Consider the following 16,225-nt stretch of genomic DNA (forward strand, 5'->3'; position numbering starts at 1 on the left):
GGCCCTGGTTGACTACCTCCCACCCACCCACCCTCCCCCGCCTTCCCTCTGAGGTTCCTCACTCTGTTCCATGCTTCCATGTCTCTGCATCCACTCCGTTCATCAACGTATTTTGTTACTTAGATTCCCCATATGAGTGAGATCATGTGATACTTGTCTTTCTCTGATGACTTATTTCACTCAGCATGAAACTCTCCAGGTCCCTCCATGCTGTCTCCAAGGGTAAGAGATTCTTCTCTCTTACAGCTGCACAGTATTCCATGGTATAACTGTACCACAGCTTTTTTATCCACTCACCTACTGATGGGCACTTGGGCTGTCTCCAGATCTTAGTTATTGTAAATTGTGCTGCTATGAACATAGGGGTGCTTACATTCTTTCTGATTGGTGTTTTGGAGTTTCATGGGATATATTCCTAGAAGTGGGATCACTGGGTCAAATGGCAGTTCAGTATTAAATTTTTTGAAGAAACTCCATACTGTTTTCCACAGTGGCTGCACCAGTCTGCATTCCCACCAGCAGTGTAGTGTGGTTCCCTTTTCTCCACATCCTGGACAGCCCTTGACATTTGTTGATTTGTTGATGGTAGCCATTCTGCAGATTCGAGATGATACCTCATTGTCATTTTAATTTGCATCTCTCTGATGATTAGTGACTTTGAGCATTTTTTCTTGTCTCTTGGCCCTCTGTATGTCCCCTTTGGAGAAGTGTCTATTTAGGTCCTTTGCCCATTTTTTAATTGGATTGTTTGTTTATCTTCCTTTTATTAAGTTGTATGAGTTCCTTATAGATTTTAGGATATTAACCCCTTATCAGATGTATCATTGCTAAATATGTTCTCCCATACAATGGGCTCCCTTTTCATTTTGTTGATGGTTTCTTTTTTTTCCTTTTTTAATATATTTTATTGAATTTTTACAGAGAGGAAGGGAGAGGGATAGAGAGTTAGAAACATCGATGAGAGAGAAACATCGACCAGCTGCCTCCTGCACACTCCCCACTGGGGATGTGCCTGCAACCAAGGTACATGACCTTGACCGGAATTGAACCCAGGACCCTTGAGTCCGCAGGCCGATGCTCTATCCACTGAGCCAAACCGGTTAGGGCTGTTGATGGTTTCTTTTACTGAGCAGGACCTTTTTATTTTGATGTAGTCCCATTTGTTTAATTTCTCCTTAATATCCTTTGCCCTAGGAGATGTATCCAAAAACATATTACTAGGAGAGATGTCTGAGATTATGCTGCCTATGGTTTCTTCTAGGATTTCTATGGTTTCATAACTTACATTTCAGTCTTTTATCCATTTTGAGTTTATTCTTGCTGTAAGTTGGTGGCCTAGTTGTTTTTTTGTTTTTGTTTTCTTGGTTTTTTTGCATGTATCTGTCTAATTTTCCCAGCAGCATTTATTGAAGAGACTGTCTTGACTCCATTCTATGCTCTTGCCTCCTTTGTCAAATATTAATTGAGCGTAATGGCTTGGGTTGATTTCTGGGGTCTCTGTTCTGTTCCATTGTTCTATATGCCTGTTGTGCCAGTACCAGGCTGTTTTGATTACAGTGACTTTGTAGTATAACTTGAAATCTGGTATTGTGATCCCTGCAACTTTGTTCTTTTTTTTCAAGATTGCTGCAGCTGTTTGGGGTCTTTTTTGATTCCATATAAATTTTTGGAGTATTTCTTCTAGATCTGTGAATTATGCTGTTAGTATTTTAATAGGGATTGCCTTGAGTAGTTTGAACATTTTAATGATATTGATTCTACCAATCCATGAACATGGTATATTCTTCCACTTGTTTATATCTTTTTCTATCTCTTTTTTTCAACATCCTGTAGTTTTCTGAGTATAAGTCTTTGGCCACCTTGGTTAAGTGTATTCCTAAGTATATTAATTTTTTTGTTGCAATGATAAAATGTGCCGGGGTCCAGCCCCAGCAGTCCAGGGGTTCCCAATGGTGTGGACGGAGTCTGCGAAGAATGAAGGACACTGAGACAGCATTCAGATGATCAGCATAGCCAGGTTCTCTCTTTATTCTAGGTGGATCTTCCTGTGCCTGGCTGAGGCCACAGAGAGAGATCCAGAGGCAAGCTGAGCCTTTATTTTATAGTCAGAGGTAAACAAGGTAGTGGTTACCATAGTTACACTGTTTTTGTGAGTTTCACTTGTTTTGGCAGCACTTGCTGCACCTCCCTCAGTCCATTAGCTTCCCAGAAAAGATCTAGGGAGCGTCATAAGGTCAAGCCTAATTATGCTAAGAGGACTGCGCCCTCTAAGCTGGGACTTTTTGTGACTTTGCCAACAGGTCGGTCGGAGGCTTAACCCTATAGCTGTTCCCTACAAAAATGGAATTGTTTGTTTAGTTTCTTTTCCTGGGAATTTGTTGGGGTCCAGCCACAGCAGGTCCAGGTGTTCCCAAAGGTGTGGACAGAGTCAGCGAAGAAGGAAGGACATGGAGACAGCTTTCAGTTGATCATCATAGCTAGGTTCTCACTTTATTCTCCTGTTACATCTGTATTTATACCATTTGATCCTATAAGCATGCCTCTATAGTTACATCATGGTATGTTTTGGGTCTTTCCTTAACCTTCTACAGTTCCTTGTTTCATGTCCATAGTTTATCTGACCCTTGCCAGATATCCCATCTCCATCTAGTTCTGTTGAGTTTAATCCTATCCATTCTATTCCAAAGGTTAGGGCTAGTTATCTCCATTCCAAGGTCACTACTCTACTGTTCTGTTAAGCTACAAGGAAGTAACTGAAGGAGATTATCCTAAGTAAAGATTATGTAGTTTAATCATGATTGTTCGTAGTTAAGGTGATTAACTACCCACCTGGCACTTAGTTAAGGGGTTTTACTGATTTATTCCCTTCCTTAGTCCTGTTAATCCCTACCTCCAGGGAAAAATCCCCACCTGGGGAAACACCTTTCTCAGGGAGGTGGCCCTCATAGGGCTAAGAAGGAGAGCAAACATATTAAGAACAGTATGCCAGGTCCCTTAAAACATATGCTGTGCAGATGTTTCTTCCCTGTAGCGACTGTGTCAAGCAACAAGGATGGACCGGCAGGAATTCATTATTGGTGTATAAAAAAGCCATTGATTTTTGGGTGTTGATTTTGTATTCTGCTACATTGCCAAATTCATTGATTAAATCTAGTAGTTTTTTTTGATGGAGTCTTTAGGGTTTTCTATGTACAATATCATGTGATCTGTGAATAATGAGAGCTTTACTTCCTCCTTTCCAATTTGGATGCCTTTTATTTCTTCTTCTTGTCTGATTGCTGTGACTAGGACATCCAGTACTATGTTGAATAAAAGTGGTGAAAGTGAACATCCCTGTCTTGTTCCTGTTCTTAGGGGAAATGGTTTTAGTTTTTGCCCATTGAGTATGATGTTCACTGTAGGTTTGTCATAAATGGCCTTTATCATTTTGAGATATGCTCCCTCTATTCCAACTTTGTGGAGAGTTTTTATCAAAAGGGTGTTGGATTTTGTCAAATGCTTTTTCTGCATCTATTAAGTTGATCATATGATTTTTGTCTTTCAATTTGTTTATGTGATGTGTCACGTTTATTGATTTGCGAATATTGTACCAGCCTTGCATCCCTAGAATAAATCCCACTTGATCATGGTATATGATCTTTTTAATATATTGCTGGATGCAATTTGCTAATATTTTATTGTGGATTTTAACATCTATATTCATCAGGGATATTGGCCTGTAATTCTCTGTCTTTGTAGTGTCTTTACCTGGTTTTGGAATTAGGATAATGATGGCCTCATAAAAAGAGCTTTTAAGTGTTCCTTCCTCTTGGATTTTTTTGGAATATTTGAGGAGTATAGGTATTAGTTCTCCTTTGAATGTTTGGTAAAACTCCCCTATGAAGCTTCCCAGATCCGGGCTTTTGTTTGCTGGGAGTTTTTTTTATTACTCCTTCAATTTCATCATTTGTTATTGGCCTCTTCAGGTTTTCTGATTCTTCCTGATTCCGTTTTGGGAGATTGTATTTTTCCAGGAATTTGTCCATTTCATCCACATTGTCCAGCTTGTTGGCATATAGTTGTTCATAGAATTTCTTTACAATCCTTTGTATTTCTGTTGTGTCAGTGGTTACTTCTCCACTTTTTTTTCTTATTTATTTGGCTCCTCTGTGTTTGTTTCTTTATGAGTCTGGCTAATGGTTCATCAATGTTGTTCATCCTTTCAAGGAAACCAGCTCTTGGTTTCATTGATTTTATTTATTTATTTATTTATTTTTTAGTCACTATGTCATTTATTTCTGCTCTAATCTTTATTATTTCCTTCCTTATACTTACTATATGCTTTTCTTGTTGTTTCTTAGCTTCCCTTAATCTGCTGTGTATTCTTTCCAATGTTTTCTTTATTTGTGCTATGTCATTCTTTGTGTTTCAGTAGTCACTATATCTTTTCTCATGCTTTTGAGCATCTTTACCATCATTATTCTGAACTCTATATCAGATAAATTTCTTATCTCCATTCTTTTGTCTCTTCTTTTGGAGAATTCTCTTGTTCTTTCATTTTGGGTTGTTTCCTTGTGTCTCATTTTGGCTGCCTGTTTGGTGTTTTAGTCTGTACTAGAGGCCCAGTGCACAAAAATTTGTGCACTCGGGGGGGAGGGGGGGTCCCTCAGCCCGGCCTGTGCCCTCTCGCAGTCTGGGACCCCTCGGGAGATAACGACCTGCCGGCTTAGGCCTGCTCCCAGGTGGCAGAGGGCAGGCCCAATCCCTAGGTGCAGCCCCTGGTCGGGCTCAGAGCAGGGCCAATTGGGGAGTTGGGGCGCCGCCCCCTGTCATGCACAGAGCAGTGCGGATTGGGAGGTTGTGATGCCACCCTCAGTCACGCTCAGGGTAGGACCGATTGGGGGGTTGGGGCACCGACCCCTGTCACACTCAAGGCAGGGTCGATGGGGAGGTTGCGGTGCCACCCCCTGTCATGCACAGAGCAGGGTCAATCAGGGGGTTGGGGATCTCCCCCCTGTCACTCACAGAGTAGGGCCGATAGGGGAGTTGGGACACCGCCCCCTGTCACACACAGAGCAGGGCGGATCAGGGGGTTGGGGCGCTGCCCTCTATCACCCACAGAGCAGGGCCGATCAGGGGTTTGGGGCGCTGCCACTGTCACACTCAGGACAGGGCCGATGGGGAGGTTATGGCTCTACCCCATCACACACAGAGCAGGGCCCATGGCGGGGGGGGTGGGGAGGCGGGTTGGGGTGCCACCCTCTATCACCCACAGAGCATGGCCGATCAGGGGGTTGGGGAGCTCCCCCCTATCAGGCACAGAGCAGGGCTGATCAGGGGGTTGGGGTGCCTTCCCCTGTCACAAACAGAGCAGGGCGGATAGGGAGGTTGTGGCCCCACTCCCTGTCACACACAGAGCCACAGGGCGATCAGGGGGTTTGGGCGCTGCCCCCTGTCATGCTGATCCCGGTGCCAGGAGGCCTCGCGGCTCCGCTGATCCTGGTGCTGGGAGGCATATTACCCTTTCACTATATAGGATAGAGGCCTGGTGCACGTGTGGGGGCCGGCTGGTTTGCCCTGAAGGGTGTCCTGGATCAGGGTGGGGGTCCCCACTGGGTTGCATGGCCAGCCTGGATGAGGGGATGATGGCTGTTTGCAGCTGGTCACACACGCTTCAGGGTGGGGGTCCCCACTGGGGTGCCTGGCCAGTCTGGGTGAGGGGCTGAGGGCTGTTTTCAGGCTGGCGGGTGACAGAAGCTCCCAACTGCTCCTTTTTTCTTTTTTTTTTTATTCTGGGCCAGATTTAGCTCTGGCTCCAGCTCTGAGGCCTCTGCTGCTGAAAGCAGGTATCTGGTTTGTTTGCGTTCTATAATCGAAACACTGTATCAACTCCAGCTCTGAGATCCCGGCTCGCTGAAAGCAGGTTTCTGGGGTTTTGTTTAGCCTCTATATTTGTTACAATGTTTCAAACTGCAAGCTCAGAGGCCGGCAGCGGCAGGCGGGGAACGTTGGAGTCCTCCGTCACTGAAGCAAGCAAGCCTCATGTTAGTTTCAAGCTGCCTGGCTGCTGTTCGCCATCTTGGCTGGCAGTTAATTTGCATATCGCCCTGATTAGCCAATGGGAAGGGTAGTGGATGTACGCTAATTACCATGTTTCTCTTTTATTAGATAGGATTAGGTAGATGTGCTATGCCTTTCAAGCTGTAGTGCAGGACAGTGTCAAACACTGTTTCTGACTGATTAGATCAGGCAAAGACTCAAAGCCTCCAGAAACCGCCTCTGTCTATAGACAGAATTCCATCTTGAATTACCCTCAGGCAATTGTCCCCAGGTGTGGCAAGAGTTTTTTTCCCAACAGGGTGGGGCAATGGCTTCTGCCTGGAGGCTAATTGTTATTCTCAGTCACTTAATTCCCATCAGAAACTCTGCACAGTGGGGCAAGGTGTTTTCCAATAGGGTGGGTCAACTATCTTCCCCACAGATAAGGCCTCCTGTATAGCAAATGTCTGCATAAGAAAGGTGACCTCTGCAGCAAGAGGGAATGACTCAGCACAGGAAATCAGGGTGTCTGCCTTCTAAACTCTAACCCCAGAGCCCCCAATCCTGGCTTCTGCTCACACAGCTCCAGCTGAGGCACAATGTGGGTGGCTCCACAAGAAATTTTGTGCATTGGCCCTTTAAGAGCATGCCTGAATTTCCAGCTGTCTCTCCCTGGCAGACAGCATCCCTGGTGCTTTTCCCAGCCAAATGTTATGTGGGTACCCTTCTCAGTTCTGGTGCTTTCTGCTGCAGGGGGGAGGGGGCATCTTGGGGATTTGACCCCAGAGTTCTTGGCGGCAACCCCTCACAGCTGAGATATCTCTCCAGAACTTCAGTTGCTGTCTGTGGGAGCCCAGCCAGCCCTCTCGTGCCTCTGCCCCTCCTCCTAGTTCCTATGCAATCTCCACTTTCCGTCCTCGGTTACCAGGTTTCTCTCCAGTGAGTCTCCCGTTGATTATTCAGGAAGTTTTTCTGTATTTTAGTTGTAATTCCAGTTTGGTCCTGAGAGCATGCCTATGCAGCATCCACTTACTCTGCCACCATTTTTAATCCTTCTGGTTAAGTTTCATTTCAAATTAACTTTTATATGTGGGCAAAAGGTATAGATAGGTGTGTTTTCCATATGGAATTTCGGTTGGCCAAGCACAATTTATCAAAAAGACCATTTGTCCCCTCTTAATTTTAGTAGCACCTTTGCCAGTAATCAGCTGACCATAGATGTTGTCTGTCGGTTTCTGGACCCTATTCTGTTCTGTCTATTCTTGCATCTTTGTAAGAGATTTTGATACTTGGTAATATAAGTCCTGAGGAAAGGGGCTTTTTAAAAAAAGGGATATATCTGAGCTCATGTAAAATCCAATGGAAGGATCTAGTTGAGAGTGAGAAGTTGAATAAAAAAGAGAGAGGACAGTCTACCCCTGAAATTTCCTGAGAAGATAGGAGGAACTGGGATCCAGGTGCTTGTGGGAGGGTTGGCGGTAGATACTCATCTACTAATCCATTCAACATCAATGTTTTGGACTGCTCCTGTGTGCCAGCCTCAGGCATGCAGCTGTGCATGCAGCTGTGCACTTCTCATGGAGCTCCCACTACTGGAGCTCCAACAGATGGTTCAGGCAGCAGTGAGTGCCACAAAGAACACAAGTGGGATATTGTGGCGGACAGTAACGGAAGACTGCTCCAACTGGGCAGCAAGGAAGGCCTCTGGGTGTCAGTGACACAGGAGCTATGATCTGCACAAGCAAGAGCCCCCCTTTGAGAGCTGAGCGACAGAGGGAACAGACAGAGGGAACAGACAGTGCAAAGTCCCTCAGGCTAATGCCAGCTTGTGGTGTCGGTGGAACAAACAAAGGACTAGTGTGGGTGCAACAGTGCAAAGGGATGGGGAGCAGGGTAACCAAATGACATCAGAAAGTGAGTTAGAGACCAACAAATCTCCAAGGAGGGCATTCCTTAGGGTTGGTTAACTGGGGTTTCAGTACATGTGCGTTGGGTGGGTTAGTTGTGGGTGGAGGGACTGTTGTTAATGTATGTGTTGGGGGCATCTTGTCTTTGTGAAACTGCTCTCACACTTGCCCTCTCTCCCTGCAGCCTCCTGAATGATGCCAGCCCAGTGTTCCCGAGCCTCCAGCCTGGCCCTCCTGCTGCTGTTGGGCGCAGTCCAAGCAGGCCCTTTCTCTCCACGCTCCAATATGACACTCCCAGCCCCTCGGCCCCCTCCTCAGCCAGGGGGCCGCACAGCGGAGCCAAGCGGGGGGAACCCCTCTTCTCAGCTTTACGAGCACATCGTAGAAGGAGGGGAAAAGCAGGTGGTGTTCACCCACCGCATTAACCTGCCCCCGTCAGCTGGCTGTGGCTGTCCCCCAGGCACTGAGCCCCCGGTCCCTGCTTCAGAGGTGCAGGCCTTGAGGGTCCGGCTAGAGATCCTGGAGGAGTTGGTGAAGGGGCTCAAGGAACAGTGCACTGGGGGATGCTGTCCTGCTGCTGCCCAGGCTGGCACAGGTGAGCAGGTGACCACAGGAGGGGGCACAGGAAAAGGGGCAGGTGGGTGGGCATCGCCAGTCTATAAAAGACCCAGGTATGAATTAGAAAAAGGCACCTCTTCCTCACGACTTGGGGTGGTGAGTGCAGCCCAGGGCACAGCTTGGGGGAGGGGAGCCATCTGGCTAGATGTCAGCTCCCCTCCCCCCACACAGTGATAAGGAGCAGCTGGAAGCTAAGATGGCCCTGCTGGAGGGGAAGCTCAGGGGACACTGTAGGGACCCAGCCTCTTGCCCAGAGAGACTGAGGCCCTCCTCTCGCTCTTACTCCAGGCCAGACAGACGTTCGTAGCCTCTGCAGCCTCCACGGCGTGTTTGACTTGAACCGCTGCGCCTGCTCCTGCGAGCCTGGCTGGGGTGGGCCCACCTGCTCTGACCCTACGGACTCCCGAGTGTCCCCTTCCTCCCCACCCTCTGCTTCCGGGTCCTGCCCAGATGACTGCAACGACCAGGGGCGCTGTGTCCGTGGTCGCTGCGTGTGCTTCTCTGGCTACACGGGCCCCAGCTGTGGCTGGCCCTCCTGCCCCGGGGACTGCCACGGCCACGGGCGCTGCGTGCAGGGCGCGTGCGTGTGCCGGCCGGGCTTCTCTGGCGCCGACTGCAGCCAGCGCTCCTGCCCTCGAGGCTGCAGCCAGAGGGGGCGCTGCGAAAACGGGCGCTGCGTGTGCCACCCGGGCTACACTGGCGAGGACTGTGCGGCACGGAGCTGCCCCCGGGGCTGCAGCCAGAAGGGGCGCTGTGAGGACGGGCGCTGCGTCTGTGACCCCGGCTACGCCGGCGAGGACTGCGGCTCGCGGACCTGCCCTGGGGACTGTGGCGAAGGTGGGCGCTGCGTGGACGGCCGCTGCGTGTGCTGGCCCGGCTACGCGGGCGAGGACTGCGGCACGCGGACGTGCCCGCGCGACTGCCGGGGCCGCGGGCGCTGCGAGGACGGCGAATGCATCTGCGACGCGGGCTACAGCGGGGACGACTGCGGCGTGCGCAGCTGCCCGGGCGACTGCCACCAAAGGGGCCGCTGTGAGGACGGCCGCTGCGTGTGCTGGCCCGGGTACTCGGGTCCCGACTGCGGCGCGCGCGCCTGCCCGCGCGACTGCCGTGGCCGCGGGCGCTGCGAGAACGGCGTGTGCGTGTGCAATGCGGGCTACAGCGGCGAGGACTGCGGCGTGCGCAGCTGTCCCGGGGACTGTCGCGGCCGGGGTCGTTGCGAGAGTGGCCGCTGTGTGTGTTGGCCCGGGTACACGGGCCGGGACTGCAGCCTACGCGCCTGCCCCGGCGACTGTCGTGGGCGAGGGCGCTGCGTGGACGGCCGCTGCGTGTGCAACCCGGGCTTCACGGGCGAGGACTGCGGGAGCCGTCGGTGCCCCGGGGACTGCCGGGGCCGCGGCCGCTGCGAGGATGGCGTGTGCGCGTGCGACGTGGGCTACGAGGGAGAGGACTGCGGCGCGCTGAGCTGCCCCGGAGGTTGCCGAGGCCGCGGCCAGTGCCTCGACGGACGCTGTGTGTGCGACGACGGCTACTCGGGCGACGATTGCGGCTTGCGGAGGTGCCCGCACGACTGTAGCCAGCGCGGCGTGTGCCAGGATGGGGTGTGCTCCTGCTGGGAGGGCTTCGCGGGAGAGGACTGCAGCCTCCGGACCTGCCCCTCCAACTGCCACCGGCGGGGCCGCTGTGAGGATGGGCGCTGCGTGTGCGACGCCGGTTACACCGGCCCCTCCTGCTCCGCCCGCACCTGCCCGCACGACTGCCGGGGCCACGGGCGCTGTGTGCAGGGAGCGTGCGTGTGCCACGCGGGCTACAGCGGCGAGGACTGTGGGCAGGAAGAGCCTCCTGCCGCTGCCTGCCCCGGGGGCTGCGGGCCCCGGGAGCTGTGCCGCGCCGGCCAGTGTGTGTGCGTGGAGGGCTTCCGAGGCCCCGACTGCGCCATCCAGACGTGCCCTGGGGACTGCCGGGGCCGCGGAGAGTGTCGCGAGGGCAGCTGCGTCTGCCCGGAGGGCTATGCAGGGGAGGACTGCGGGGAAGGTGAGCGCGGCCTTTCCAGTTTGCTCCTCCGGGATGGGACCTGAGCGGGGGGAAGGCTGGGCCCGGGCCTAGGAGCCCAGCTGCTGGAGGAAGAGTGGAGGGAGGTCATATACATACGCGGGGAGCGGGCACCAGCGGCCAGGGGCAGGGCAACCAGGGTGCATGCCTGCAGCAGGACCTGCTTCAGATACCTGATGAGCAGGCGGGGCCTCCTGGGTTGCTTTTACTAGTAGGGAGATTCTGTGTTCCTGGCGCTGGGGGAAGCAGGGCCTGCTCTGACCTCTGCTAACTGCCCCACCCCCACGGGGCAGTGTGAGCTGGGACTGATCTCAGTGCAGCCGGGAGGAGGGTGGCCGGTGATGTGGGCGTCAGCTGGGGCTGCGTTGGGCTAACCAGAGTCTATATCCCATTCTCGTGGGCAGAGGTGCCAGCCATTGAGGGCATGAGGATGCATCTCCTGGAGGAGACGACGGTTCGGACAGAGTGGACCCGGGCTCCAGGCCCGGTGGATGCCTATGAGATTCAGTTCATCCCCACGGTGAGAGCCACGCCAGGAGGGGCTGCCGGGCCAGGAGGGGCGGCGGGGAGGCCCGGGGAGGGGTTCACCGTGCAGGTCCTTCCAGGTCGTCAGTGTTTGAGTGCAGACGGCTGGGCCCCTGAAGCCGCTGTGGGGTCTGGTCCTGCCCACATGGGCGCAGAGCCTTCCAGCACCTCCGCCGGCGCTGGCCCACTGCTGCTGGGACACCTCTGGCCACGGAGCTCAGTTCTCTGAGGCTGTCCCGTGCTGCGTGGGGCCCCACTTCCACGCCCACCAGTGGCCTCACCAGCAGCCAGGGACCTGCTCCGCCTGCCCTGCACCCTGCGCCACGGGCTTTCAGAGTCTGGAGACGCGGGCATCATGTCGCCCTTCATTCTCACGGGCAAATGCCTAGGACTCTGGTCTTGAACGCTGTGCTCCCAGAGTGCCCTCTTCTAGTGCCTCTTGTTTTGTGTGTTTGTTTCTGAAACACGAGAGCAGAGAAGAGCCCAGTCACTGGCTAACTCTGGAGACCCAGGTATTTTTCTCAGAGTTGACATGTGTTAACTTGTGGTCAGACTGTCAGCTGTTTTGATCATATTTGTTTTTTCAAATAACTTTTTGTTATAAAACATATATAGATAATGTAGGAACTTTAGAAAACATCCTATATAATAAAAAGCTAATATGCGAATTGACCAAACAGGGAATGACCCATCACTATGATGCGCACTGACCACCAGGAGGCAGACGTTCAAAGCAGGAGCTGCCCCCTGGTGGTTAATGCACAGCTCCCGGACTACAAGAGGGTGCAGGCTGGGGGCTGAGGGGACACCCCCCCCCCCCCAGTGCACGAATCTCATGCACTGGGCCTCTAGTACAGTGATGGTGAACCTTTTGAGCTCAGCGTGTCAGCATTTTGAAAAACCCTAACTTAACTCTGGTGCCGTGTCACATATAGAAATTTTTTGATATTTGCAACCATAGTAAGACAAAGATTTATATTTTTGATATTTATTTTATATATTTAAATGCCATTTAACACAGAAAAATCAACCGAAAAAATGAGTTCAAATGTCACCTCTGACACGCGTGTCATAGGTTCGCCATCACTGCTCTAGTAGATAAATAAGGAAAAAAGAAAGAAGAAAAGGAGAAAGGAAAAAAGACAGCATTGAACTGTATTCACTTTTTTAGCCTAAATATAGGGCTTGGCAGTTGGCTCTGTTCAATGTTATCTTTTTCGGTCTGGGCCAGACTGCCCAGGCTGTTGCATGACTTGGAGTCTGTGAAGTGGTTCCCGCCTCAGTGCCTTGCAGAGCAGCCTTTCTCTGGCTCCTTCCAACTCGCTCTTAAAGTATGTGGGGGCACCCTAAGGACAGCGCCTTCGGCCTCTCGTATCAGCACCTCCCTCCATGCCTTCGTGCCCTTTCATGATGTGTTTGGTCTCCCAGCCCAAATCATCTGACATTTCTACTGTCCAACGCATGTTTTCCTGCCCCGCCCCACAAATGCGGTGGTGCGTAGGCCGTGTCACCCTCATCTCTGCCAGCCAGGACTCCGGAAGCATAAATAACTCCCAGGGCCGAAGCCCAAGGAAGGTTCGGGGACCGAAGGGGCAGCGCCGAGGTGCCACTGCCATCCCACCCCACTGGCCCGGCGCTTCTTACCCCCCAGCCAGCCCCTCGTGTTCTGTCCCTCCTCACCCCGAGAATGGCGGAGATAGAAGCCCTTTGCTGTAGAAACAGGATAGCTTGGGTTTTTTTCTTCTGTTTTAGACAGTTTTTTCTTGGTATAAAAATAATTTAATCACAAGACAAGAATTTGGCAACTAGAAGAAAACACAAATAATTCCTGGCTGCTTCACACTAAAATAACACTGTTAACATGTTTAAGTGTTTCTCCCACTCTCTTCTCTGTGTATATTGTTTACATAGTTCTCATCTTGAGAGGGTGGGACTTTTAAAAGGAACTTTCCAAAGAAACTTGAGGGAAAGTGGAATTAAAATAAGCACTTGAGATGGAAGGAGCGTGCAGGGCAGCAAGTCCCCCAGTCGCGGAGATACGGCCCACGCCCCGGTGTCCTCAAGAAGCGGGGCTTCCCAGCGAAGCCCTTGGCTTCCTCCCTCACCACGGGCTGGGTGGCGCTGAGCTGGCTGTGCCGGCGTGGCCACGCTGTCAGCTCATGTGCTCTGCTCTGGGTCCGGTCCCCTGTCACATTCCCGTTCTCTCTGAGCCCGGGTGTGAGGAACGCGCCCGTAAACTTGGTCCCAAGTGCTCCTATCGGGCTCCCCGTAGCCTGTGCTGCTGGCCTGCACACTATACTGTCTGCACCCTCTGTGGCTGGCCCCTGGAGTCACGCCTCCCGCCTTGGCCAGTGCTCTCTGTCCATTTCTGTTGGCACAGGATATATTCTGGCCACTGCCATCTTCCTAGAAGCCTGCCTGTCTCTACCTTCCCAGAAGCACTTTCCTCTCGGAGCTCGCACTCTGCTAATCCTGGCCAAGGACACGCCTCGCTATTGGGATGATTTTCAGAATGCCAGAGAGGAGCAGTCTTCTCTCTGTATAGTGGCATTGTTATGCTGACTTAGTGGTTCTCAAAGTGTGTTCCCTGGATCTGTGGCATTGGCACCACCTGGGCGCTGGTTAGATGTGCCAAGTGCTGGATCTGGAAGTGGTGCCAGATCTACTGACTCAGCAGCTCTGCAGGTGGAGCCCCACAACCTGTGTTGCAACCAGCCCTCCAGGTGGTTCTGCTGCACCCCAAACCCGAGGACCACTAACAAGGAATGTTGCTATTTTGCAAAATGCTGGCTCCTCTATGAACGTGAGAGAAAGCATGAGGAAGCTGAGGGCGGTGACCCGGAGCAGGAAGAGGTCCATGTAGTCGTCCGGGTGTATCTGCAGCCTGGGGACCAGGGCTACGTCAGTTGTCATTGGGACACAAGACCTTGCAGCCTCAGAAAAGTTTGTATTTGAGTTTGGTCTGAAGAGGGGGATGTAAGCTCCAAGACCAGCCAAGGTGGAGTCCCCCACCTGGGGCTACAAGGTTGATTTCAAGAATAGGGTTAGAAACTAGCCCAGGGCAATCAGTGAAGCAGCCACGCTTTTACAAAGGGGCAGCGCCACCTACCAGCATCTGGCTAGAGAGCCTGCCTCAGACGGCCCGATGTGCTGATGGTGGGACCGTCAGGGAACTGTTCCGAAGTGGATCTCAGGGGGGACTAAGGTGTAAAAAGGTTTGTGTAGATCAGGGGTCCTCAAACTACGGCCCGCGGGCCACATGCAAATACAAATACTGTATTTGTTCCCGTTTTGTTTTTTTACTTCCAAATAAGATATGTGCAGTATACATAGGAATTTGTTCATAGTTTTTTTTTAAACTATAGCCCGGCCCTCCAACGGTCTGAGGGACAGTGAACTCGCCCCCTGTTTAAAAAGTTTGAGGACCCCTGGTGTAGATGATTTGAAGCAAGAAGGAGATGTTGGGATGGGCCTGTCTCGCTGAAAGGACAAGCCATTACAGACATCGTTAGGGAGCACCCAAGGTGTGTGTGAGTGTATGAGTGGGAGTGTGTGTATATGGGTGTGAAAGTATGTGAGTGTGTGTGTATATGAGTGTGAATGTGTGTGTGTGTGAGGGTGTATATATGAGTGTGAATGTGTGTGAGTGAGGGTGTGTAAGTGTGAGGGTGTGAGTGTAAGTGTGAGCGTGTGTGTGTGTGTGTGTGTGTGTGTGTGGTGGGTTGGGGGAATAAAGGGTGACAGAGTTAAGTCAGGGATGAGGATTTCATAGGCCTTTAGTTGAGGTCAACCCCAGGGATCCTAGGTGGGGTATCCTAGGGCGGGGTGAGCAGGAGAGGGTTTGGGTCCTATGTGCCCAGGACACCTTTTCAGCCAAGAAAACTGACAAAGCTTTATTCACCCTCAACCTAGAAATCTCTGCGTGGCCTCTCACGGGGTTCGATACTTTGCTGTTTCCTGTGTCGGTTCCCCACCATTCTGTTGGTTTAGGAGAGAACCTTTTGAAATTTCCAATCCGACTTGGCTGACTGGAGGTGTCCCCATTACAGCCAACATAGCTCAGCGGAACAGAGAGTCCTCCTGGGCGGCCCAAGCTGGACGGCCCGGGAGATGTGGGGCGGTTGGGCTGCTCACAGACGTCCAGTTCCTTGTCCCCTGCGGCTGGCACTCCAGGACCCCTGTCTGCGCAGGGCCGGCAGCTTTCCTGTGGGGCCCTGTGGATCTTGAGAGACCTCAGATGTACATTGGAGGAGGGTTGTTCCTCCCCGGCATGGACCACACGTAGAGATTTGGTTTAGGCTCCAGTAAAACTGAACCCGTGGCCATGCATTTCGCCTCCAGAGCATGAGCTGTCTGAGGACAGGGGCCGCACCTTCTGTTTTTGTGTCTCCATGCCCAGCACGGTGCAGGTACGAAACCGGGGGACGTTTGTGGAACTCTGAGCCGATGGGCCTTTTTGTGAGGAGACAAGAGAAGTGCCTGAAGGACAGGGGTCACGCCCACATTGCACAGCGGGGCAGGGTCTGCGGGAGGCTCAGGCTGGGCAGATGGTTAAGGAGGAAGTGAGGCCTGAAGGGGCATCCCTGTCCCCTTCATCTGTCCCGACCAGAGTGAGCTGAGAAGCCTGTCCGCCAGGAAGTCAGGGCTGCAGGGCTGTGCGGTGGCATCTGGCAGACAGCTGATGGACAGGCCTCTGAGGCCACTGCCCGGGGCCCCGTGAGCTCATGCACATCCAGGGCCTTGGACAGGAGATGCCTGGAGAAGGTGTCCGAGGCGTGTTGCTGTCACTGGCAGGGCTCCCTGCTGTCAGGGCCCAGTTCTGCACAGGCCCAGCTGACACCGCTTGGAGCTGGAGTCGGGAGAAGGGGGATTGAGTGCCAGCCCTGACCCACCCGGTGCTCTCTCTCCTGCAGCCAGAGGGCGCGAGCCCGCCATTCACTGCGCGGGTGCCCAGCTCTGCCTCCGCCTATGACCAGAGAGGACTGGCCCCCGGGCAGGAGTACCAGGTCACTGTCCGAGCCCTTCGAGGGACCAACTGGGGCCCTCCTACCTCCAAGACCATCACCACCAGTGAGAGCAGGGGCTGTGGGCGGGTCCTGAGCGGA

At 52.5% G+C, this 16,225-nt stretch overlaps 1 protein-coding gene across 1 annotated transcript in view; it reads left to right on the plus strand.

Annotated features, from left to right (window-relative positions):
* TNXB (tenascin XB) overlaps window positions 1–16,225 on the plus strand; it is an 80,290-nt gene that overhangs the window by 6,353 nt on the left and 57,712 nt on the right. Inside the window, exons 2-5 of the mRNA XM_036356443.1 lie at window positions 8,110–8,520; window positions 8,832–10,577; window positions 11,000–11,115; window positions 16,034–16,190. Of these exons, the coding sequence (XP_036212336.1) occupies window positions 8,118–8,520; window positions 8,832–10,577; window positions 11,000–11,115; window positions 16,034–16,190 (2,422 nt within the window). The 5' untranslated portion in view covers window positions 8,110–8,117. The remainder of the gene's footprint in view (window positions 1–8,109; window positions 8,521–8,831; window positions 10,578–10,999; window positions 11,116–16,033; window positions 16,191–16,225) is intronic.

The sequence above is a fragment of the Myotis myotis genome, unplaced genomic scaffold (genome assembly GCF_014108235.1).
Source record: "Myotis myotis isolate mMyoMyo1 unplaced genomic scaffold, mMyoMyo1.p scaffold_m19_p_26, whole genome shotgun sequence".
NCBI lineage: Eukaryota > Metazoa > Chordata > Mammalia > Chiroptera > Vespertilionidae > Myotis > Myotis myotis.